The 24,300-nt window shown below is 45.3% G+C and overlaps 1 protein-coding gene across 2 annotated transcripts in view; it reads left to right on the forward strand.

Moving 5' to 3' along the window:
• LOC137425224 (kinase suppressor of Ras 2) overlaps positions 1-24,300 on the forward strand; it is a 105,768-nt gene that overhangs the window by 34,649 nt on the left and 46,819 nt on the right. For both annotated transcript variants that reach the window (XM_068113423.2, XM_068113424.2), the window contains one exon: positions 4,158-4,479. In XM_068113423.2, coding sequence (XP_067969524.2) covers positions 4,158-4,479 — 322 coding nt within the window. The remainder of the gene's footprint in view (positions 1-4,157; positions 4,480-24,300) is intronic.

The raw sequence follows: 24,300 nt of genomic DNA on the forward strand, positions 1-24,300 counted from the left end.
CGGTACACACAGTGACACAAAACAGCAGAATGACTCCTTTTCTCTATTCAAACTGGTTGAATGAGTGATTTTTATATTGCAGACACCTGCAACTCACCACAGGTGAGTTCAATTCCAAGGTAAAGGAGAATCACCTGCTTGCAATCTAATTATTTCTAACAACTTCTAAAAGGTGCCAATAATATAGTCCAGGCCATTTTAGGATTTCTGTGTGGAATAAGCTAATATTTAGTATTTTTTGCAACTTTTTTTGTTTTGTTCCACTGCAAACAAACGAAATACATATGTGGATACCAAAATACTTTTTAGTTTCAACAATTTTCTGGAAGAAATGGTGTATTATTTGAAAAAGGTGCAAGGGTGCCAATATTTTTGGCCGTGTGTGTGTGTGTGTGTGTGTGTGTGTGTGTGTGTGTGTGTGTGTGTGTGTGTGTGTGTGTGTGTGTGTGTGTGTGTGTGTGTGTGTGTGTGTGTGTGTGTGTGTGTGTGTGTGTGTGTGTATAATTTGAAATTCATGTACTATATTTTATACCAACTTTTTGTGTTGGAGCAAACATATTTAAGGGCTAAACACCATTGATATTCCACCCACAACCTGTGCCTCACCGCTCCTCCTCTATCCATCCCCCGCCCAACCCCACCCTAACAGTGTGGTCCACCAATTTTTGAGGTGTCAAGTCCAAAGCTACTGATCTTTCCATTTGGGTTACTGCTGCATTTCCTGACATTGTATGCCTACCGGGAAACGTTCCTCTTACAGGATGTCTCCAGTTCCTCTGTCTCTCACTGGCTATTCTTTCTTCCATTTTGACAGGTTCCTCCTCCGTCCCAAAGCGGGTGTTGCTGTGCATGTCTAGAACTGTATTCTTCCCGGTCTTTTATCCATGCTTTCTCCTTCTAGCCTACAGTAATTCCTCTGGCTGTGGATTCACCTCGACAACCACGTAATTTGTCTGCGTATTGTTCCATATTGTACCGAATGACATTGTCTCGCAATATACTTCTCTTTCCTCTATTGTGGGTAAACTCATATAACCATCTATCTCAGCTCTGTCTTCACATGCGGCAATATCAATTGTCACCATGCCAGCTGGCTCGGTGTCATCTCTGCATCAACCATGGCTTACAGCGAAGGTTTTCTGTCACTCTGGGTCTGACCCAAACTGTAAATTTCCCAACCCACATCTTTGGTAAAGGCATGTCCTCCTTCTTGGATTTGGTGATGACAAACGTTCCATCGAACCTTTCCTGTTCACCCTCTACCCCTCTTGACCTCTCTGACTACACTATATGATATGATAATATATATATATATATATATATATATATATATATATATATATATATATTATACATACACACACAGGGTGCTTCAAAAATGATAACTCTTATATGGGACTCGTTTTTAATGGAAAAGAATGGATAATACACTGTAACATGATTTTAAAAATGTATGTTAATAGTTTCAAAAAGTCAGTCTCCACTTGTAACACATGCCTGGAATCTTCTTCAGGTTGTCTCCAGAGCCCAGAGGCACATTTCTTGTGGTATTGTTGCAATCACATTTTCAATTTTCTGTTGGAGGTCTCGCACATCACGTGGCCTGGTAGCATAAACACGTTCCTTTACCATACCCCACAGTCGGAAATCACACGGCATGAGATCTGGTGAACGTGCTGGCCATTTCACAGGCCCTCCTCTGCCAATCCATCTCCACTGAAATTTTCTGTTAAGATGAGTGCGAACATTCGAAGCAAAGTGGGGTGGAGCACCATCCAACTGAAAGTATCCGGTAAGCCGGATTTGTAGTGGCAGGTTGTCCTCTGCGTAATTCTCCATCATGTGCAAGAAGTCACCACCGTTGATTGTGGTGTTTTCAAAAAAATATGGCCCTACCACTCCGGTTCAAGTGACTGCACACCAGACATTCACCTTGGGACTGTCTCGTTCATGCTCACGCATGACACGAGGATTCTCAGTACCCCAGAAGACGCAGTTGTTTGTTCACGCGTCCGCTTATGTGAAAGGTTGCCTTGTTGCTGAATGCCAATAGCCTGTGAATGTCAGGTTCCAAATTCTTCATCTCGAAGAAAACTTTGCAAGCCTCAACATGAGTGGCTTTATCTGCAGGACGTAAGGCTTGCACAATCTGAAAATGATATCGCCGCATTCCCAGGTCCTTGTTCAACATTCGCCACACCGTTGCCTGCGGAAGACCACATTCTACGGTGAATCGTCTGGTTGATTTCCCTGGTCTACGCAAGAAAGCTTCTTGTGTAACAGCTATGTTTACAGGGGATCGGCCCTGTTCGTGGTCGACCCCTGTTCCCTTTGTAATTATCAGCAACTGAGCCGGTTTTGACGAACTTGTTGTAAACGTGATAAATGGTCAATCTCAAGGGTGGAATGCAGTTGAAATGCTGTCTACATTTGTTGCGAACCACCGTGGGTGACTGGAAGACGTCCATCCATGCAGCAACCTTTCTTCTTTGCTCCAAAGTCAATCTCGTTGCCATTTCAGTTAACTGCAAAGGAAAGGAAAAAAAATTCTCAGAAGTGTTAACATTTTTTTGAAGCATCCTATACTGTATAGATATATATATTGTCGTGTCCCTGGGGTTAAGACCCCAAGAGGACGATTGGCCAAAACGAGCTTTAACTCTGAGGTGTGTACCCAACTCGGCGGTAGTGACACGCGCGGGAAGGTTCGAGGCCTTATCTGATCGGAACACATGCAGCGGTTAATCCGAACCCGCAAACACAAAGATGGGACAGAAAAACCCACAATACAAGGAAAGTAAAATTCGACAAATAATGATTTAATGAAAATAAATGCAAATAACAATGAAAGGTGAGGTAAAAACTAAAATTCCTAATTGAGACGTCTCCCCTCAGATTCGTATACAAACACAGGGAAAACGAAAGTAAAAGAAAATAAATGATGCTGTGATAATCGGCCGGCACTCAGCTTTGCGTCCACAAATGGCTGGTAAGGCTTGCCAGTCGCTCGTCACCTCCAAACCACTGCATGGGAAACGCATAAAATGGCGAGGAGTGCGCTCTTCGATGTCCAGAGGGAACCCGACGCGGACCCAGTCCACCGCCGACGTCGATCCTGTGCCTTGTAGTTCCAACTGTTCCGAACCACTGTTTCTCACCAGCCCTTTCCCAAGAACCAAAGACCACATGCCGAAGACCAAGCCGGAACATGGAGGAAATGCGACTACCTCTAACCAGCGCCAGGACACACAGAGGAGAGAGAGATATATATACAAAATGGTGTGACTGCGTTCTTTTTTCCTGCTCTCCCAGTTCCACGATGACGTCACACTCTGTCCAATCACCTTTGAGCCAATCATTGAGCGCTGCTCAATCACGAAGGCCGGGACGTGACCTCCCCGTTACGATTCGTCGGGGGCGGAGTCTAATCTCCGTTCGGGAATGTTCAGGTGACGTCGAAGGCCGTGAGGCGAGGCTTGCGTGCCGATTGGCAAATGCACTGGGTGTTGGTTAGCCCTGGCGGCGTTGTGAGCGAATGCGTCCATTTACAGTGCGATCATTGTAGTTATTGTGGCGGCCCTTTTTGATGCAATAACGAAGGGAAAAATCACAGGCAATTACACACTGGGGTTTATCCTTAAGCCCTACCTAATTAGCATAGCTCCACCCCTCGTATGGAGACACATATAGATCTTATTCTATACAGATTCCCTACTTAGTTACATTGAGGTTCTTCTTCTTTGTGTAACACAGTCCATGTTAATTTACACAATCCTGCCTTTCCTATGAGATTCATCTCTACCCCCACAAACGTAACAATATTATGTGTGTGTGTGTGTATATATATATATATATATATATATATATATATATATATATATATATATATATATATATATATATATGTATGAAATGCTTTGATATGTATGTGTATATAATATATATATTCTTATTTGGCTGTTAGAATGATGGAATTTTAAAAAAAAAGTTTCTGTTAACCCTCAATACACAGATCCACAATTCTCCTTTTTAAAAGCTTGCCTATAGTTGCCCAAGGGTAGCTGGCCACGACTCTTGCTTTTCTTGAGTGTATGAGCATATTCTATGCATTTCTTGCCATATTGGTGTGTTAACAATCTCCAACTTCTCTTGTCCAGCTGCACCTGTCCATGATGCTGCAACCTCATCCCCATCACTCTGCCCAGTTAATCGAAGTTCCTCGCTGCCAAACTCTCCTGCTCCTTCTCGCCATCTCCTGACTCCGCCCATATCACGAAGTACCCTCCCAAAGTCACCAGTTGCCATGGTGACAACCTCGCTCTCTCCAGCTCCAATAACAAAAGCTGATAAAACTCCGCCCTCTCCAATTAGCTTGTCGTTGACACCCCCATTACAGCACAAGCCAATCGGGCCACAGCTGGATAAGGTGGGGCAGAGCTACTCACATGATTCACAGATGCATCAGGGGGAGGAACCGAGGTGAGAATAAAATTACTGTAAAATGAAACTGATGTTTCCATAATTCAGAATTACTCGACCTGACTTTACACTTCTATGGTGAAACAAAATGCCCCAATAACAAGCAATAAAGCTTTGTGAATTCATTTTTAACTCAACTGGACTATGTCCAGCTGAGTTTTTGTCGCCACCCTTTGTCTGTCTGTCTGTCTATCTGTCGTCTGTAAACAATTCGACGTCTACGCTCTAAAAGTCACAAATATTGATTAAAATTTGATGAAACTGGTTATGCAGCATCTTTAAGACATAAACTAGTTTGGGATTGCATTTGGGCGTTGCATGCCCAAAAATGGTCGCGGCAGGGCGGCCATATTGAAAAATCCATTTTTGTCAATCTGGTACTTCCTAATGGAGCTAGAAGGCTGAAACTTACTTGGTGTGTAAACAGTATGTAACAAACCTCAACACATATAATAAATTCAAGTCTGAAATCAGAGAAAAGTAATTGTAGTTTTACTTTTCATGCCTCACTTAAAACTCAATTTTTTCTAGTTTCCTGTTTAAACATGAGATACCTTCAACGTTATGTACCTCTTTAGCACATATAAACTACATAGTTTGTGGTTCTATTATGCATATTCTAACCATATTGATATAGACAAGTTGAGTTCAGGTTCCCTGGAACCTCTAGTTTTGCAGTTGGCCGACTCTGATCCGCAATACAGGACTTTCTAAATGATGTAATCCGCCCCAAAATGCTTGCTGTGCATGCACAGTAATGCCTAGAAATAGCGATCTTCTGGCCATGTGAACTGCTATTGTGTGTGTGCGACAGGGTTTGTTCTCTAAAATGGCTCACAAAGCTTCTAAAACAATCCAAAAATACTTGGTAAAGTACCTGAGAGAAAGTGGTATGCCTCTGCACAGCGAAAGACTTTTTTTTTTGTATACAAGATCGAGGCTCGTGTAAGAGCTGGCACATTGAACATGAAAACGTGCACAGACACATTAAACATGCAATGAAGGGAGTGGGAGACAAGATGGGGAGAGAGGGGGAAGCACACAAGTACAACATTTGAGAGCAGGGACATCGGGAGATCTGTGGGAGGAAGAGGGCTTGGGGTGAGGGAAGGGGGGTAGGGGGTGAGAGAATTAAAAAAAAAAACCACATGGACACTGCTATGACTTCCAGAAAAGAAGTCGGTATTTCAGAAAAGTGGATCTGGGGTGAATTAATGGGGGTAGAAAAGATCAAGGTTTTGGATGGGGGAAGATAAGAGATGGTGGTGAACAGCTGTTTTAAAGACCTGGAGGGATGAGTGGAATTGAAGAGAGTGAGGGAGTTTGTTCCAGAGGTGGGAGAAAAGAGGAATGAAAGATGGAAGGTGAGCAGAGAGTCTTGATTTTGGCAGTTTGCCCAGAAGAGGGTTGCAGGCAGATCTTGTGCGACCTGTAGGAGTACTTGGGGGACAGAGTACAGACAGGGCTGGGGGGGGCTAGGCCAGAGAGGAGTCAGTAGAAGACAGAAAGACCACCAACCCACCTGCAGTGAGTGAGTGAAAGACCCTCACAATCGGCTTCATCGCGGGAGATTCCAATGATTCTGAAAGCTTTGGTTTCAACAGCGTGAAGCCGAGCGAAGTGTGAGGCAGGAGCACCAGCTCAGAGGGGAGAGCAGTATTCCGTTGAGCTGCGGATGAAAGCCTCGTATGTGGTAAGGAGCTCAGGTGTGCCAAGGAAGGACTTTGCACGACGGAGAATGCCCAGTCGGCGACTGGCTTTGGAGGCCAGCTTGGAAATGTGGTTTTCCCAGGAAAGATCATGGCAGATTGTGAGACCAAAGAGATTGAGTGACAGAACTTATTGGAGAGGATTGTTGAGAAAGTAGATGGGAGGGTTGTCCAGATGGTCTTTTTGAAGAGACATAGTGAGAGTGTGGGATTTGTCAGGATTGAAAGACATGTTCCACTTGTATGACTAGTCTGTGATTTTGACCAGGTCTGCAGAGAGTGAGGAGGCTGCGGACTGCCGATCTGAGGGATGAGGTATGGAGCAGCAGAGTGTGGAGTCATTAGCAAAGAGATAGAGAGGATTTTCCAGAGAGTCGGAGAGATCATTGATGAAGACCAGAAAAAGCACAGGGCCCAGAACTTGGAGGGAGACACCGTATCTGCTTTGGATGCAAAAGCACTTGGAGGGAGACACCGTATCTGGTTTGGATGCTTCTGAATACCAATGGGCAGGTCGTATTTGGGGCTTGTGAATGCATCGGACAAGTTTATTGATCATGTTTGGATGGGAGGGGTTGTATCAAGTGTGAGCTATTGTAAATTTATTGTTTATTTGGTTCCAGCACCACAAGAGAAATTGTATTCTATTTTTTCATCTATTGCTGAAAGAAGTGTGCGTGCTTGCGTGTCTCTGCCGTCGCTCTCTTGTATTAACTGGAAATTGTAGGAACTCGACACCTCACATCCACAGATATTTCTCGTGTTTCTATGTATTTTCGTAAGTTCGATTTGCATTCAGCAACAACATTTAATGTTAACAATTTTGAAATTGCCAGTCTTTCGTCTAAATGCTGAAAATTATGTTTTAAAGACGATTTGAATCATACTCGCAGAACCGAGTCACTGATAACTATACATCGGATTTTTATGTGAAAAAAGGAAAAATATTTTTTCACATAAAACGGCTTTTTTGCGCGCAAAAAAATTATTTTGCTATTTTCGGAGGAAAAAAATATTTCGCCCTTTTTCGGGAAAAATAAAATAAAATGCCCTTTTTGGTCGAAAATGTCTGGCAACGCTAAAAAAAATTAGGGAATTTTTCGAAATTTTAAACTGCGATCCAAATTTTTAACTGCGATCGATCTCAAAAACAAAACGTAGCGTCCACTTGCGTGCGTTGCGTCCCCAGCGTGTACAGCAGTGAGGCGGTGTACTACAGTGAGAGAGTGTACACAAAGTGTGAACAAGTCTCCTATCAAGATGAGTGCTGCTCTTCGTGACAAGTGGCTGAAGGAATTCAACGCTGGCGGCGATGGGGCCACCTTCAAGTACGTGTCGAGTGACACGGCTTTCTGTCGAGCTTGTGAAAAGACTTTCCGGGCGAAGCAGAAGTCTGAGCTGGCCCAACATGTCCGAGGAGACCGCCACAAGAGCAACTTGGCCTTGAAGAAGAAGAGGACGGTCACGCAAGCCACCATGGAGGACTTTGGTGGCGGAAAGAGGCACAAGTGCGACGTCATGGCTCAGGAGCTGTGCCAGGCCATGCTGGCCGCTGGCATCCCATGGTCGAAATTGGAAAACCCTGCCCTCCGGTCGTTCCTGGAGAAGCACATCACTCTCCAGATCCCCGATGAAAGCTGGATTCGAAAGCACTACCTCGACAAGTGCTACGACGAGGCCATGGCGGGGATCCGTGCCGACCTCGGACAGCAGCCCATCTGGCTGTCCGTCGACGAGACGACCGATTCGGCAGGTCGATATGTGGCCAACATCATCGCGGGACGCTTGTCCAAGGAGGGGTACTTTCGTCCCCACCTCGTCCAGTGCATGTTTCTGGAGAAGACCAACTCCGGGGAGATCGTGCGTGCAGTCAATGACACGCTGCGCTATCTTTGGCCTGATTTCAAGCCGGAGTGCCTCAAGGTCCTCGTCAGCGACGCCGCAGCCTATATGATCAAGGCCGGCCATGCCCTGAAGGAACTCTTCCCGGACTTGCTGCATGTGACTTGCGTTGCCCACGCGCTCCACCGTGTCTGCGAGACAGTCCGAGAAATGTTCAAGGACGTCAACGACCTGATTGCCACGACGAAGAAGGTGTTCGTCAAAGCCCCGTCGCGTGTTGTCTTTTGGAAGGAGCAGCAGCCCAATCTTTCTCTCCCCCCGGAGCCCATTCTGACTCGGTGGGGGACGTGGATCGACGCCGCGGTGTTTTACGCCGAGCACTTCGAGGCCGTCAAGGACATTGTGGACCAGCTGAACGATGACGACGCGATGGCAATCGTGCCAAGGACCTGTTCGGAAAGGCGGACATCAAGCTCAGTTTGGTCTTCTTAAATGCCCACGTGTCGTTCATCCCGAAGATCCTTAAGCAGCTGGAGGAGGCCGGCATGGAGCTGGCCAAGGCCTTCCAGCTCCTTGATCAGGCCAAGGAGGAGCTCGAAAAGATCCGAGGCTGCCGTAAGGAGATCCTGCTCACCAAGTTAAAGGCGGTGCTGCAGCGCAATCCCGACATTGGTGTGCTGAGGACAGTGGCTTTGATCCTGGATGGAGATCAGCACGGATCTGAGGTTGGTGTGCCGGCTGGAGTCAAGCTTGCTGACATCCCCCTCTTGAGGTACTGCCCCATCGTCAGCGTCGACGTGGAAAGGTCCTTCTCCGTCTACAGTAACGTCCTCACCGACCGCCGACACCGCCTCACCAAGGAGAACATTACCAAGATAATGATTTCAAACACCTACTTTAACCGTTCCTAAAAGGGTCTTGTCAATTTCTTCTAGTCCTCTACTTATCAAACAATGCGGTTGCAATAAAGGTACCTGAACGTCATTTTTTACCTGTTTACTAGCCCAGAGTGCTTAATGTTGTGCAGGAAAAAGCTTACCATTTTTTGTTCTTTTTTTGACTGATTTCTGAAAAACTTGGTAATAATAAAAAATGAATAAAACGGGGGGAAAAAATATTTCGGGATTTTTTCACATTAAAAAAAAAAAATTCCGCTTTTCAAAACATAAAAGGCCTATTTTCTTAACATAAAAATCCGTAGTCTACTGATAACACACACGGCACATGCACAAAATACTTTGTGAGCATTATGTCCATTTCGAAAGTCCTGTATTGCCTGTGTGGAGATTGGTAATACATTGTCCTCCAACAATTGGATGTTTGCATTTTGACCATGATTTATTTGTTCTTGAATTGCATTTTTGAATCATATTCTTTTGCATTTACTCTTGTTTAGTTAAAAAAAATTTAATTGGACAATGAACTAACATTGAGCTGCAATTTCCCGATTCATTAAAAAAGGAAGATGTTCGTTAAAGCGAGGTGTAATGTACACAGCGAGGGGAGGAGGAGTTTTTGGTTTGATGCTCCACAGTTTGTACAGTGGAGTTTTGCATATGTAACTAGAACGGCACTCGGTAGAGTGCATTCCCTCCGTGAGGCTGAACGGTTTGTTTTGTATCCCACTGAGAGATCGGATCTGCATTCGGACCTGAACCAAAATCGAATCGGTTTGTTTTTGTCACCTAACCAACTCGTCCACCAAGTGTAGTCATAACTCGCCCATAACCTTTTAAAATATCATGCCTGATATCACTTTTCGCCCAATCTCTTAATGGTGAAGAATTACTTGAACATTAAATAATTATTGTATGGGCAAGTCCAAGGTATTTGTTCGTCTGATGCTAAATTTTCAAGTTTGATAAAATATGTTGAACTCAGTGTCATTTTGAAGCTAAAAAGTTATATGAGCATTTTCACCATGTAAAAAATTATATGCAAATATATGTGCATATAATGCAAATTATGGTAACGTACGTACAGCACACTTAAAAAGTATGCAAATTTAAGCATATACAGTCGTGGCCAAAAATATTGGCACCCTTGCACCTTTTTCAAATAATGCACCATTTCGTCCAGGAAATTGTTGAAATAAAAAAATATTTTGGTATACACACGTATTTCTTTAGTTTGCAGTGGGCGACCAGCTTTAGTTTCTTTAGTATGTTTGAATGAATGAATGAATGATCGTTTTAAGGCCATTTTCCCCGCAAGAGCAGGGGTTAGCCTTGCGGGCCCCATGACAATCATGGTTCCCTGTTTGAGGCAATGTTTTTATGGCCGGATGCCCTTCCTGACGCCAACCCTTAGTCGCCTCTTACGATGCGCAGGGATACAGTGTACCTATTCTAAACCGGGGTACACACCGGGATCATTCATCCCAGCAAGCTGGTACTCAATTTGCCGACCTCGGAAGGATGACAGGCTGAGTCAACCCCCCTGGTGTTAATTTAGCGATCAACCGGGATTCAAACCCAGGATCCTAGGATCCCAAGCCGGCACCCTAACCGCTAAGCCAACACCAGGCTTTTCTTTAGTATGTTTACAGAAAAGAAAATGAAGCCTTCAAAGAAAAGAACACCTTCCCTACATTCAAACATGGAGGAGGTTCAGTGATGTTTTGGGGTTGCTGTGCTGCCTCTGGCACTGGGTGCCTTGAATGTGTGCATGGCATAATGAAATCAGGAGATTACCAAGGAATTTTGGAGTGCAATGTTCAACCCAGTGTCAGAAAGCTGGATCTCCGTCATAGGTCATGGGTCTTGCAGCAGGACAATGACCCCAAACACACTTAAAAAGCACCCAGGAATGGTTCAAGACAAAACGCTGGACTGTTCTGAAGTGGCCAGGAATGAGTCCAGATCTAAATTCCATTGAACACCTGTGGATATATCTAAAAACAGCAGTTGGGAGAAGGCAGCCTTCAAATCTGGGAGAACTGGAGCAGTTTGCACAAGAAGAGTGGGCCAAACTGCAAGTAGAGAGATGTAGGAAGCTCATTCATGGCTACAGGAAGCACTTTACAGCAGTTATTTTGTCCAAAGGCCGTGCCACCAAATATTAAATCTAGGGTGTCAATAATTTTGTCAATGCCATTTCTTTTTATTTCCTGATTTTAAAGGATATATTAAGTTCTGAATCAAAAACAAAAGTTTTGTAATATTAACAGTGAAATAAAGAATTCTGGAGAGCAAATACTTTTGTCAATTTCAACTTATTTTTTAGAGAAAATTGAAAAATTTGAAAAAAGTGCAAAGGTGCCAATATTTTTGGCCACGACTGTACCTCATACTGTGCAAGAATATGAATCCATTTACTTTGCATTCAGAAAGTATTCAGACCCCTTCACTTTTTTCACATTTTGTTATGTTTCAGCCTTATGCTGAAATCGTTTAAATTCATTTTTTTCCCTCATCAATCTGCACTCAAATACCCCATAATGACAAAGACAAAACAGGTCTTCAGAAAGTTATGCAAATTTATTAAAAAGAAAAAACTGAAATATCACATTTACATAAGTATTCAGACCCTTTGTTATGACACTTGAAATTTAGCTCAGGTGCCTCCCATTCCTCTTGATCATCTTTCAGATGTTTCTACACCTTGATTGGGGTAGACCTGTGGTAAATTCAATTGATTGGACATGATTTGGAAGGGCACACACCTGTCTATATAAGGTCTCACAGTTGTTACGGATTCGTAACTTCCGTTATTGTGGTTTTCACCCACTTGACGTAGTTCTGATATTATGTATTATTATTATCTTCAAAAGGTTTATTATTCAGGAACGATTATCTAAAGTTAAAAAGGCTAACTTTAAATGAGACAGGAAACCGAACCGGAAGGAAGAGGTCGTGAGGCAAAGGTCGGGCGGGGAAGGCGTGTCGAAGCTCCGTCACGGGCGTGGTCGAGCGAACGTCGCGAGTGAACTTTGCGACCTTGAAAGGAAGTTCGTGCGATAGGTGTTATCGCCGGAATATTGAGGAACCTGCGAAGTCAGGCATCGGCATTGAGGTTCCGGAGAATCCTTGCCTCGAGGCTCCGGCTCGAGTGAAGAGCTGTCCGCCATTCTGCCCCGCGCGCTGCGTTCATCGGAAAAGATTGTTGTCGCGTCGGCTGGTCTTATCCTCCGGTGGTCTGCCGGGGAGGGCTGTGCACTAAAGCGGCGTTTGAAGATAACCCGGCGGTTCGCTGATTGAACGGCGAACGTGTACGTCGGCGCGCGTCTTTGGGGATTTTCCATTCTACCGCGAGTTTGCTGGGTGTTGGACCACGTGACTTCTGTGTCGCCTCGACCGCCTCTGCCTCGATTGATCTGGATCGGACATTGTTCCAACGATCGCTGGAGCGAATCAACTTCGCCTTGGAGAGTTATAGAGACATTGAGGAGTGCTTGGTAAAATTCCCTGGGAGTGCCGTGAGTGAGTTAAGTTGCTAGATAAGATGGTACCATCTTAAGACATTGATTGTATGGTTGATTGTTATTATTGTTGTATCGTGATGCCTGTGTGCTCTTTAATATATTATTGGTTTGTTTATAACAATTGGTGTGGTTGCCTTATTGATTTCGACACGGAATAATATATTTTTCTGCCGTGGCTCCTCCCGGGGTTCGGAGGTATACCGAGACCAGGAGGTCGGGGAGGAACACGTAACAGAAATTGGGGGCTCGTCCAATTGACTCGTGGGCTCGAAATTGGGTCTGCGTCCTGGATAGAAAAAATTCCCTAAATTTAGTCTGGGAAAGAATTCCCTAACATTTCCAACATTCCCAAATTTTTCCCAAAAAAAAAAAAAATTTTTTTTTTTTTTACATTTCTTGTGTGAAGGTTAACAGGTGTTAACAATAGTCACCATGGAGTTTGACGCAGAGAAGTTTACAGCGACCCCTAGTGAGGCACAGTTCAGAGCGTTATTGAAATCGGACCTCTTGGTATTGGCCAGACATTTTAGCTTGGAGGTTCGAACGAATATGAGGAAAGCAGAGATGCAGAGATTGGTGATAGAATCTCTGGTGGGACAAGGAACATGGGAAGAGGGAGCCTTGGATTGGTTACCCGAGGAACAAGAAAATGTGGAGCTCCGGAAACTGGAGATGCAATTGCAGAGCCAGGAAAGGTTAAAAGCAGAAGAACGAGAACTCCAGGGAAGGTTAGAAGATAAAAAAGCACAAGAAAGAGCAGAGGAAATGAGAGTTTAAAGAGAACTCGAGGAAAGAGGAGCAGCACAGGAACGAGAACGCGAAGAGAAACAAGCAGAAGAAAGGAGAGTGGAAAGATAACTCGAGGAAAGAAGAGCCGTACAGGAAAGAGAACTCCAGGAAAGGTTAGAAGAGACAAAAGCAGAGGAAAGGAGAGCTGCAAGGGAACTCGAAGCAGAGGGGAGAAAAGCCGAAAGGGAGTTAAAGGACCGTGAAATGGCGCTTCAGCAGGAAATTAGACTCAAGGAGCTGGATGTAATGAAAGAATGGGGAGAGGTACCATCCATGCCGACTGGTTCGACACCTAGTCAGAACACCTGGGATGTTGGCAGACATGTGCGGCTGGTTCCGCCCTTCAATGAAAAGGAGGTAGCAAAAAAATTTTCACACTTTGAGAACGTGGCTCAACTGCTAAAATGGCCTGAGGAGTCCTGGACCTTGTTAGTGCCAAGTGTTCTGGTGGGTAAAGCTCAAGATATTTATTCGGCTTTATCGATGGACCAATGTGCAGATTATGAGATTTTGAAGAAAAACATTCTCAAAGCCTATTAATTGGTCCCTGAAGCTTACCGGCAAAAATTCCGGAACGCCAGGAAGAGGGAGAGTGAGACCCATGTGGAGTTTGCCCCAATGCAAGAAACCATGTTTGATCGGTGGTGTGATTCAAAAGGAGTTGGGAAAGACTTCGAACTACTGCGACAATTGATCCTGGTGGAGGAATTCCAACAGTGTGTCCACGAGGACATTAAAGTTCATCTGGAGGAAAGGAAAGTACCAAAGCTGTATGAGGCAGCAGCCATGGCTGATGACTATGCCTTGACCCACAGGATGGGGTTCCACAAACCTAACTTCTCACCTAGACCTAGCCAGGGGAGCTATGGTGCATCAGGGGCGGAGAACGAAAATTCATGGGGGCGGCCTCGAGATGACTGTGAGGACCACTCGGATACCACGACTTCTAGAAATCCGAAGCCACAGTTCCAAGGCAGACGTATCCTCCGGGGGGCTCGAGGCAGACCACGAGGTTCTCCTCCGGGCCTACTTGCGCTTTTTGCCATAAACCTGGACACTTGATGTCCCACTGTTATGCTCTGGGAAAGGAAAATCAGGAGCGGAGTTCGACTAGTACAACTCCGAATGCAATGGCAAATGTGAGAAATCACCCTCAAAAGGGTTACCAACCATTCATTTCAGAGGGGTTTGTGTCACTGGATGGAGACTCGACTACCCAGAGACCTGTTAGGGTATTGAGGGACACAGGAGCACATCAATCTTTAATGCTTGAAGGCATCTTGCCATTGTCAGAGGAGACGGCAACTGGTGAACGTGTTCATTTACAGGGGATTGGTGGCTGTGTTAGAGCTCCACTTCATGCCATCCATTTGGAGTCCGATGTGGTGTCAGGACCGGTCACCGTAGGTTTACAAGCCACTCTTCCTGTAGAGGGAGTATCTGTTATCGGGAATGATTTGGCCGGTGGTCAAGTTTATGGTAACCCGGTGGTTGTTAAAAAGCCCAGTAGGGAAAATACCACCACACCAGTTAGGGATGGCGACAAATTTAGCAAGTTATTCGTAGGTGGACTGAACTTCAAAACAAAGGAAGATGTTCTGGAGTCGGCCTTCAGCAAATATGGACCGCTTTTGGAAGTGTTGCTGATAAAAGACAGGGAGACACAAAAGTCCAGAGGGTTTGGCTTTGTCACGTTTGAAAACTCAAAGGACGCCAGAGATGCAGAAAAGGATCTGAATAGCAAGGAGTTGGAGGGTCGGACCATAACAGTAGGGAAGGCATTTCATAGGTGTCGTGGGGGCTACAGAAGAGGACCACGGAGTAGTAGCTTTGGTGGTGCCCGCAATCTATATTATTATGGAGGCTCCCAGAGTTACGGCAGCTCCCGAAGGAAGGATTGTCAGAGTAGTGGCCGAGAAGGAGACCGCTATTCATGTCACTACAGTGACGAGCGGTCCCCACCGTAATTATTATGAAAGTTCGGAAAAGTTGAAGCACTGAATGCTGCGGAGCCACCGAGCCAAGATTCCTTCATGGATTAACCGTGAACGCCACGTTCCTAAAGGCGTCCATGTAGTGAATACTTCCAGGCCTCACCAACCAACCACCATGGAACCTGGCTTTCAGCTCAGCCTCCCGGGGAAAAGTGCTGTAGACTTGCTTGACTTTGGATTTTGATCACCACCCCTTAACCTTCATTCAAAAGAAACTAAGGGAAAAATCAGAGGGTGCTGAGATGGAGTTTGGCTTTGCAGGGGTTCAACTTGGAAATTGAACATGTAAAGGGCAGGGACAATGTCGTTGCTGATGCTTTGTCCAAAGTGAATTAACTTTGGAAATCTCTGTGGGTTGTGTGAAATTTTGTTGCTTTATTTTTGAGATGTTGATAATTGTTGCTCATGGGAATTGGTGATTTGGGTTGTGAGTTTATTTTTGTTTGTTTAAAGAGTTTGCATGCAAAGAAAGTTTTCGCTGTGTTCAAACTTTCTTTCTTGAGGGGGGGAAGTGTTATGGATTCGTAACTTCCGTTATTGTGGTTTTCACCCACTTGACGTAGTTCTGATATTATGTATTATTATTATCTTCAAAAGGTTTATTATTCAGGAACGGTTATCTAAAGTTAAAAAGGCTAACTTTAAATGAGACAGGAAACCGAACCGGAAGGAAGAGGTCGTGAGGCAAAGGTCGGGCGGGGAAGGCGTGTCGAAGCTCCGTCACGGGCGTGGTCGAGCGAACGTCACGAGTGAACTTTGAGACCTTGAAAGGAAGTTCGTGCGATAGGTGTTATCGCCGGAATATTGAGGAACCTGCGAAGTCAGGCATCGGCATTGAGGTTCCGGAGAATCCTTGCCGAGAGGCTCCGGCTCGAGTGAAGAGCCGTCCGCCATTCTGCCCCACGCGCTGCGTTCATCGGAAAAGGTTGTTGTCGCGTCGGCTGGTCTTATCCTCCGGTGGTCTGCCGGGGAGGGCTGTGCACTAAAGCGGCGTTTGAAGATAACCCGGCGGCTCGCTGATTGAACGGCGAACGTGTACGTCGGCGCGCATCTTTGGGGATTTTCCATTCTACCGCGAGTTTGCTGGGTGTTGGACCACGTGACTTCTGTGTCGCCTCAACCGCCTCCGCCTCGATTGATCTGGATCGGACATTGTTCCAACGATCGCTGGAGCGAATCAACTTCGCCTTGGAGAGTTATAGAGACATTGAGGAGTACTTGGTAAAATTCCCTGGGAGTGCCGTGAGTGAGTTAAGTTGCTAGATAAGATGGTACCATCTTAAGACATTGATTGTATGGTTTATTGTTATTATTGTTGTATCGTGATTCCTGTGTGCTCTTTAATATATTATTGGTTTGTTTATAACCATTGGTGTGGTTGCCTTATTGATTTCGACACGGAATAATATATTTTTCTGCCGTGGCTCCTCCCGGGGTTCGGAGGTATACCGAAACCAGGGGGTCGGGGAGGAACATGTAACACAGCTGACAATGCATATCAGAGCAAAAACCAATGCATATCATGAATGCCCACAAAATCTTGTTTCTCACAGTCTGAGAGTCCTTTAGATGCTTTTTTGCAAACTCCAAGCAGGCTTTCATGTGTCTTTCACTGAGGAGAGTCTTCCGTCTGGCCTCTCTGCCAAAAAGCCCAAATCGGTGGAGTGTTGCAGTGATGGTTGTCCTTCTGGAAGTTTCTCCCATCTCCACACAGGATCTCTGGAGCTCAGCCAGAGTGACCATCGGGCTCTTGGTCACCTCTCTTCCCAAGGCCATTCTCCCCCGATTGCTCAGTTTGGCCGGGCGGCCAGCTCTAGGAAGAGTCCTGGTTGTTCCAAACTTCTTCCATTTAAGAATTATGGAGGCCACTGTGCTCTTGGGAACCTGCAATGCAGCAGAATTTTTTTTGTAGGCTTCCCCAGATCTGTGCCTCGACACAATCCTGTCTCTGAGCTCTGCAGGCAGTTCCTTCGACCTCGAGGCTTGGTTTTTGCTCTGATATGCATTGTCAGCTGTGAGACCTTATATAGACAGGTGTGTGCCTTTCCAAATCATGTCCAATCAATTGAATTTACGACAGGTGGACTCCAATCAAGGTGTAGAAACATCTCAAAGATGATCAAGAGCCCACAGGTCCTAAAATCCTGTTCTTCCGCTCTTTCACTCCCTCTCTCTGTTCTCTTCACCCTCTCTTTTGCTCAAGGTCATCTGCCATCTGCTTGGAAATCTGCCAACATCACCGCTTTGCACAAAAAAGGTGCAAAAACAGATCCCAGCAACTACAGACCAATCAGCCTTCTCCCAATTATCAGCAAAGTCATGGAATCCATCATTGCTTCAGATATGAAATCTTTCCTCTTCTCCAATGGCTTGATCTCTGATCATCAATTTGGTTTCAGACCTGGTCACTCTACTCTGGACATGCTGCTTCTGCTTTCTCAACAATGGATGGAGGTCCTCAATGCCAAACAGGAAATTAGAGCTGTCTCCCTTGACATATCACGTGCCTTCGATACGGTCTGGCACCCCGCTCTGCTCACCAAACTCTCCTCTTTTGGTATCCATGGAAATCTCCACGCATGGCTGGCGGACTTCCTCTCTAGTCGTAGTCAACATGTGGCCCTGAATGGTTTTCTCTCATCTCCTCTTCCTGTTCAGGCTGGAGTTCCCCAAGGCAGTGTTCTGGGCCCTGTGCTTTTTCTGGTCTTCATCAATGATCTCTCTGACTCTCTTGAAAATCCTCTCTGTCTCTTTGCTGATGACTCTACTCTCTGTCGCTCCATTCTTCATCCCTCAGATCGACAGTCTGTAGCCTCCTCACTCTCTGCAGACCTGGACAAAATCACAGACTGGGCAAACAAGTGGAACATGTCTTTCAATCCTGACAAATCTCACACTCTTACGATGTCTCTCCGAAAAGACCGACTGGACAACCCTCCCATCCACTTTCTGAATAATCCTCTCCAAGAAGTTCTGTCACTCAAGCTTTTGGGTCTCACGATCTGCCATGATCTTTCCTGGGAAAACCACATTTCAAATCTGGCCTCCAAAGCCATTCGCCGACTGGGCATCCTCCGTCATGCGAAGTCCTTCCTTGGCACACCTGAGCTCCTCACCACATACAAGGCTTTCATCCGCAGCTCAATGGAATACTGCTCTCCCCTCTGGGCTGGTGCTCCTGCCTCACACCTAGCTCGTCTTCACGCTGTTGAAACCAAAGCATTCAGAATCATTGGAATCTCCCGCGATGAAGCTAACTCCAAGGGCCTCTCACTCACTCACTGCAGGCAGGTTGGTGGTCTTTCCGTCTTCTACCGACTCCTCTCTGGCCTTGCCCCCCCCAGCTCTCTCTGGGCTCTGTCCCGCAAATATTCCTACAGGTCGCACAAGATCTGCCTGCAACCCTCTTATGGTTAAACTGCCAAAATCAAGACTCTCTGCTCGCCTTCACTCCTTCATTCCTCTTTTCTCCCGCCTCTGGAACAAACTCCCTCACTCTCTTCAATCCCACTCCACCCTCCAGGTCTTTAAAACAGCTGTTCAGCACCATCTCTTATCTTCCCCCATCCAAAACCTTGATCTTTTCTATCCCCGCTAATTTCACCCCGGTTCCACTTTTTTGAAATACCAACTTCTGTCCTGGAAGTCCTTGGTGTCCTTGTGTTTTATACTTCTCCCCCCCCCCCCCCCACCCCCTTCCCACGCCTCCTCCCCCCAAGCCCTCTCCCTCCCACACATCTTCCTGCTCTTAAATGTTGTGTGCTCTCAAGTGTTTGTGTGCTTCCCCTTCTCTTGTCTTCCGCTCCTTCTTTTTATATATTTTGTTTGTCTGGTTGATTTGTTTGGGAAGTAAACGTCAGCTCTTTCACGAGCCTCGATTCAGTATACAAAAAAAAATTTTTTTTTTATTTGTCTTCCCCCCTTTCAGATTGAATTCCTGCCACCTTTGGCTTCTCCCCTGTGCCCCGTCGGCACCATTCGTTCGTCCTTCCTTCTTTCAGAATCATTGGAATCTCCCGCGATGAAGCCAACTCCAAGGGCCTCTCACTCACTCACCGCATGCAGGTTGATGGTCTTTCCATCTTCTACCGACTCCTCTCTGGCCTTGCCCCCCCAGCTCTCTCTGGGCTCTGTCCCGCAAATATTCCTACAGGTCACACAAGATCTGCCAGCAACCCTCTTATGGTTAAACTGCCAAAGTCTAGGCTCTCTGCTCACCTTCACTCCTTCATTCCTCTTTTCTCCTGCCTCTGGAACAAACTCCCTCACTCTCTTCAATCCCAATCCACCCTCCAGGTCTTTAAAACAGCTGTTCACCACCATCTCTTATCTTCCCCCATCCAAAACCTTGATCTTTTCTTCCCCCGCTAATTTCACCCCAAATCCACTTTTTTGAAATACCAACTTCTGTCCTGGAAGTCCTGGGTGTCCTTGTGTTTTATACTTCTCCCACCCCCCCCCACTCTCCCCCCCCCCCCTTCCCACGCCTCCTCCCCCCAAGTCCTCTCCCTCTCACACATCTCCCTGCTCTCAAATGTTGTGTGCTCTCAAGTGTTTGTGTGCTTCCCCTTCTCTCCCCATCTTGTCTTCCGCTCCCTCTTTTTATATAGTTTGTTTGTCTGGTTGATTTGTTTGTGAAATAAATGTCAGCTCTTTCACGAGCCTCGATTCAGTATACAAAAAAAATAAAAATAAAAAAAATAAAAAAATATGGGAGGCACCTGAGCTAAATTTCAAGTGTCTTCGTCAAGGGTCTGAATACTTATGTAAATGTGATATTTCAGTTTTTTCTTTTAATAAATTTGCAAAACTTTCTAAAATCCTGTTTTCTCTTTGTCATTATGGGGTATTGAGTGTAGATTGATGAGGGAAAAAATGAATTTAAACGATTTCAGCATAAGGCTGCAACATAACAAAATGTGAAAAAAGTGAAGGTCTGAATACTTTCTGAATGCACTGTATGTGGTGCCTTTAAGTTTATAGCAAGACTTAAATAATTTGGGAATCTGAAATTCAGAGGTCATTAAATATGCAAATTTGATGCATTCCAAAACAAGGGTGTCCCGTATGTTACTCTTTTAGACACCTTTTTTTGTACATTTCAATACCCGTATAGAAAAATTTCTGAAACTTAGTAAAGGTCTGATTTAATATGGGGCACATCTAACTACAAGCAAATGATCATTTAGAGACTTATCTTATTTCTTTAATTGGGTAATTAAAATTGGTAACGTACAGGACATACACGTAGATCTATATATATACACTCCATGACCAACAGTATGCGGACACCCCTTCAAATTAGAGGATTCGGCTATTTCAGCCACACCCATTGCTGACAGGTATATATAATCGAGCACACAGCCATGCAATCTCCATAGACAAACATTGGCAGTATAATGAGCCGTACTGAAGAGCTCAGTGACTTTCAACGTGGCACCGTCATAGGATGCCACCTTTCCAACAAGTCAGTTCATCAAATTTCTGCCCTGCTAGAGCTGCCCCGGTCAACTGTAAGTGCTGTTATTGTGAAGTGGAAATGTCTAGGAGCAACAACAGCTCAGCCGCGAAGTGGTAGGCCACACAAGCTCACATAACGGGACCGCTGAGTGCTGAAGCGCGTAGCGCGTAAAAATCGTTTGTCCTCGGTTGCAACACTCACGACCGAGTTCCAAACTGCCTCTGGAAGCAAAGTCAGCACAACAACTGTTCGTCGGAAGCTTCATGAAATGGGTTTCCATGGCTGAGCAGCCGCACCCAAGCCTCAGATTACCATGTGCAATGCCAAGCGTTGGCTGGAGTGGTGTAAAACTCCGCCATTGGACTCTGGAGCAGTGGAAATGCGTTCTCTGGAGTGATGAATCATGCTTCACCATCTGGCAGTCCAACAGATTAATCTGGGTTTGGCGGATGCCAGGAGAATGCAACTGCCTGAATGCATAGTGCCAACTGTAAAGTTTGGTGGAGGAGGAATAATGGTTTGGGGCTGTTTTTCATGGTTCAGGCTCGGCCACTTCGTTCCAGTGAAGGGAAATATTAATGCTACAGCATACAATGACATTCTAGACGATTGTGTGCTTCCAACTTTGTGGCAACAGTTGTGGGAAGGCCCTTTCCTGTTTCAGCATGACAATGCCCCCATGCACAAAGCGAAGTCCATACAGAAATGATTTGTCAATATCGGTGTGGAAGAACTTGACTGGCCTGCACAGAGCCCGGATCTCAACCCCATCGAACACATTTGGGATGAATTGGAATGCCGACAGCGAGCCAGGCCTAATCACCCAATATCAGTGCCCAACTTCACTAATGCTCTTGTGGCTGAAGTGAAGCCAATCCCCGCAGCAATATTCTAACATCTAGTGGAAAGCCTTCCCTGAAGAGTGGAGGCTGTTATAGCAGCAAAGGGGGGGGGGGGGTTTGGGGGGGACCAACTTCATATTAATGCCCATGAATTTGGAATGAGATGTGTGATGTTCGGGTGTCCACATACTTTTGGTCATGCAGTGTATCTTCTAGCAAATAATGGTCTCTGGTTGGGGCTGAGAATGAAAGGATGTGTTTCCTCTCACATCCAGCATGCACATTCAATGCTAACTAGAACATACAATGTACAGTAAGAAGTGGATTAGTCCATTATTTTGTGGATGGGTGTAAACTATGTAGAAACAGAATTCCAATATGATGCATTAAAATCAACAATATTGTACACCATTTTTAACTTGATGTCTGTTATTTTGCTAAATTAATGCTAACTTTATGTTTTACAAGTTAAATGATGCACCAATGCCAATTTTAGCATCAAGATCATCCACCCTTATGCTCAGTAAAGATGACTTTGCGAGCATTCATGCCGCCTTCAGCGACAAATATGGGCAGTAATATGAACTGGTTAGTCACATTGTCCCAGAGACTTTCCATGATGGCTGCCATTTTTTTTCACATGGTAAAATCACCGAGATATATTCATCTTGTAGACTTGTATATTTACAGACTGTGTCAAGTATCAATTAAAAACATACTGCTATTTCAATATGTGCAGCAACCTGACAAAAAGGAGTGAATATGTAGATTAAAGTGCTTTTCAGCACTTGCATTTTGCATTTTATTTCCTACTACATATATATTGTCGTGTTCCTGAGGATTAAGATCCTCCAAGGTAATGGGTAGCCGATCGAGCTTCACACTCCGAGGTGTTCAGTCTACAATGGCAGTGGTAATACGCACGGGGGAGGAGGGCAGTAAAGCTCTTACCTGCACGGTCGGACGCGGCACGGGATTTCTTCCGATCCACCAACAATTAAACGGGACAGGACAAGGAATGAATGTTCAATAAATAAAGGATTTAATAAAAAATAAATGCAGGGAACAAGAAAATGCACGGTAACTAATATTCCTATTTGAGGGACCCTCCATACAGACTCGTAAAACGGCACAAGGGGAAAAAATAACTGGAAAATAATAATGTGTGTTTGTGTACTTAGCTCTGAGTGGCTCTTGAACCCCGTAAGTCCATGAACGGGTCCCAGAGGTCCGTGCGTGGGAAACGCACGCCCTGGCGCAAAGTCCGTGCGTGGGAAACACACTCACCCTGGCATGAAGTCCGTGCGCAGTAAGCAGGTCTCGGCGCATGGTTCGTTCCTCCAGCTGCCGAGCGCGAAGCGAGCAGGCCACGCCCGTCCACTCGTCGTCTGCTCCACACTGCACTGCGATCTCCCAGCATGGACAGCCGCTGCACCGTCAGCACCAACGAGCCAGGGAAAGGAAAATGCAGCCGCTCGAACTGATTGCCCAGACCAAAAAGCGCAAATGTCTGACTGCACGACACCAATGTCCCTGTCCCAACGCAAGATCAGGAAAATGTGACTGTTCACAATGAAATCCAGAACCATGAAGAAGACGAACTGTGACCGCTTTTCATCAGCTCGGGAACCAACGAGGGAGGCAGAAAATGCCGGGACACAGTCTTTTGTTCCCCGGGCTCTTACGTCATCCGATGACGTCCGTGCTCGCTCCTATCAGCGAGTGCCATCTCATCACTCTTTGGCCGTCCTGACCAATGGTTCTTTGGGGCGTGGCCTCACGGCCACTTGCCGGTGTTAGGGATATTTTCCTACAGTAGTATGTAATAGATGAACCAAAAATTCAATGTCCATAAACTTGTCAGAAGAGAGTCACAAATTTTAATTCCCGAGGAGGACAACACTTTCTGTCTGCCAGAAAATACACAGCAAGAAACAATAACCTTTATCAAACCATATCACAATTCACAAATTACATTGCAAGATTCACAGAAGGTCCCAAGTGAAATCCTGGTACAGTAGGGATGCACAAAGAAAACATCATAAGGATACAGTAGCATGCACAGTATACAGTCAACATCACAGAAGGTCCCAAGTGAAATCCTGGTACAGTAGAGATGCACAAATAAATGCCACACCAAACACCAGCATGCATAGAATACAGTTAACATACAGTGTAAACATACAGAATCGACCAGCCAAGTAAAACATCCTAAGTACAGAAAACCAACATCTTACAGACACAGTGCTAATCCTACTAACTGGACATCAGTTTCTGATTCTTATACAATTTCAAGTGGGAGGAGCAAGTGGAGGGGGGAGGAGCGAAGAGAGGGGAGGAGAGCAGTAGGATTGGTTGGGCAAAGTTTGGGTGGGAGGGAGCAAGTGGAGGGGGGATACAATGTGATTGGTCAAGTGAAATATTGGGATGAGGGTGCTCCCCGCTGACAGCAGGTTTGCATTTCAAATTCTTTAATGCGGTTTTCTGCTTTTCCATTGTCTCCTGCCAAACATCTGCCCCCTTCTCTCTAATCCTGTATGAAGACTTCAAGAACATCTGAAGGTCATTCTCAGCGAAGTGGATATATCTTTTACTCATTTTCGACACGACAAGAACAAAGACCACTTACTTTATTTCAAAGCACATTTTTTAAAACAATATTATCCTTAGTCATAAAATAATTACAGTGCCTTTATTATTAAAACTATACCAAATGATTTACCATTCTGTGGTTTTATCTGTAATTCATTTATTGTTTGAT

Source organism: Myxine glutinosa, chromosome 4 (genome assembly GCF_964187855.1).
Source record: "Myxine glutinosa chromosome 4, kmMyxGlut1.1, whole genome shotgun sequence".
Taxonomy (NCBI): domain Eukaryota; kingdom Metazoa; phylum Chordata; class Myxini; order Myxiniformes; family Myxinidae; genus Myxine; species Myxine glutinosa.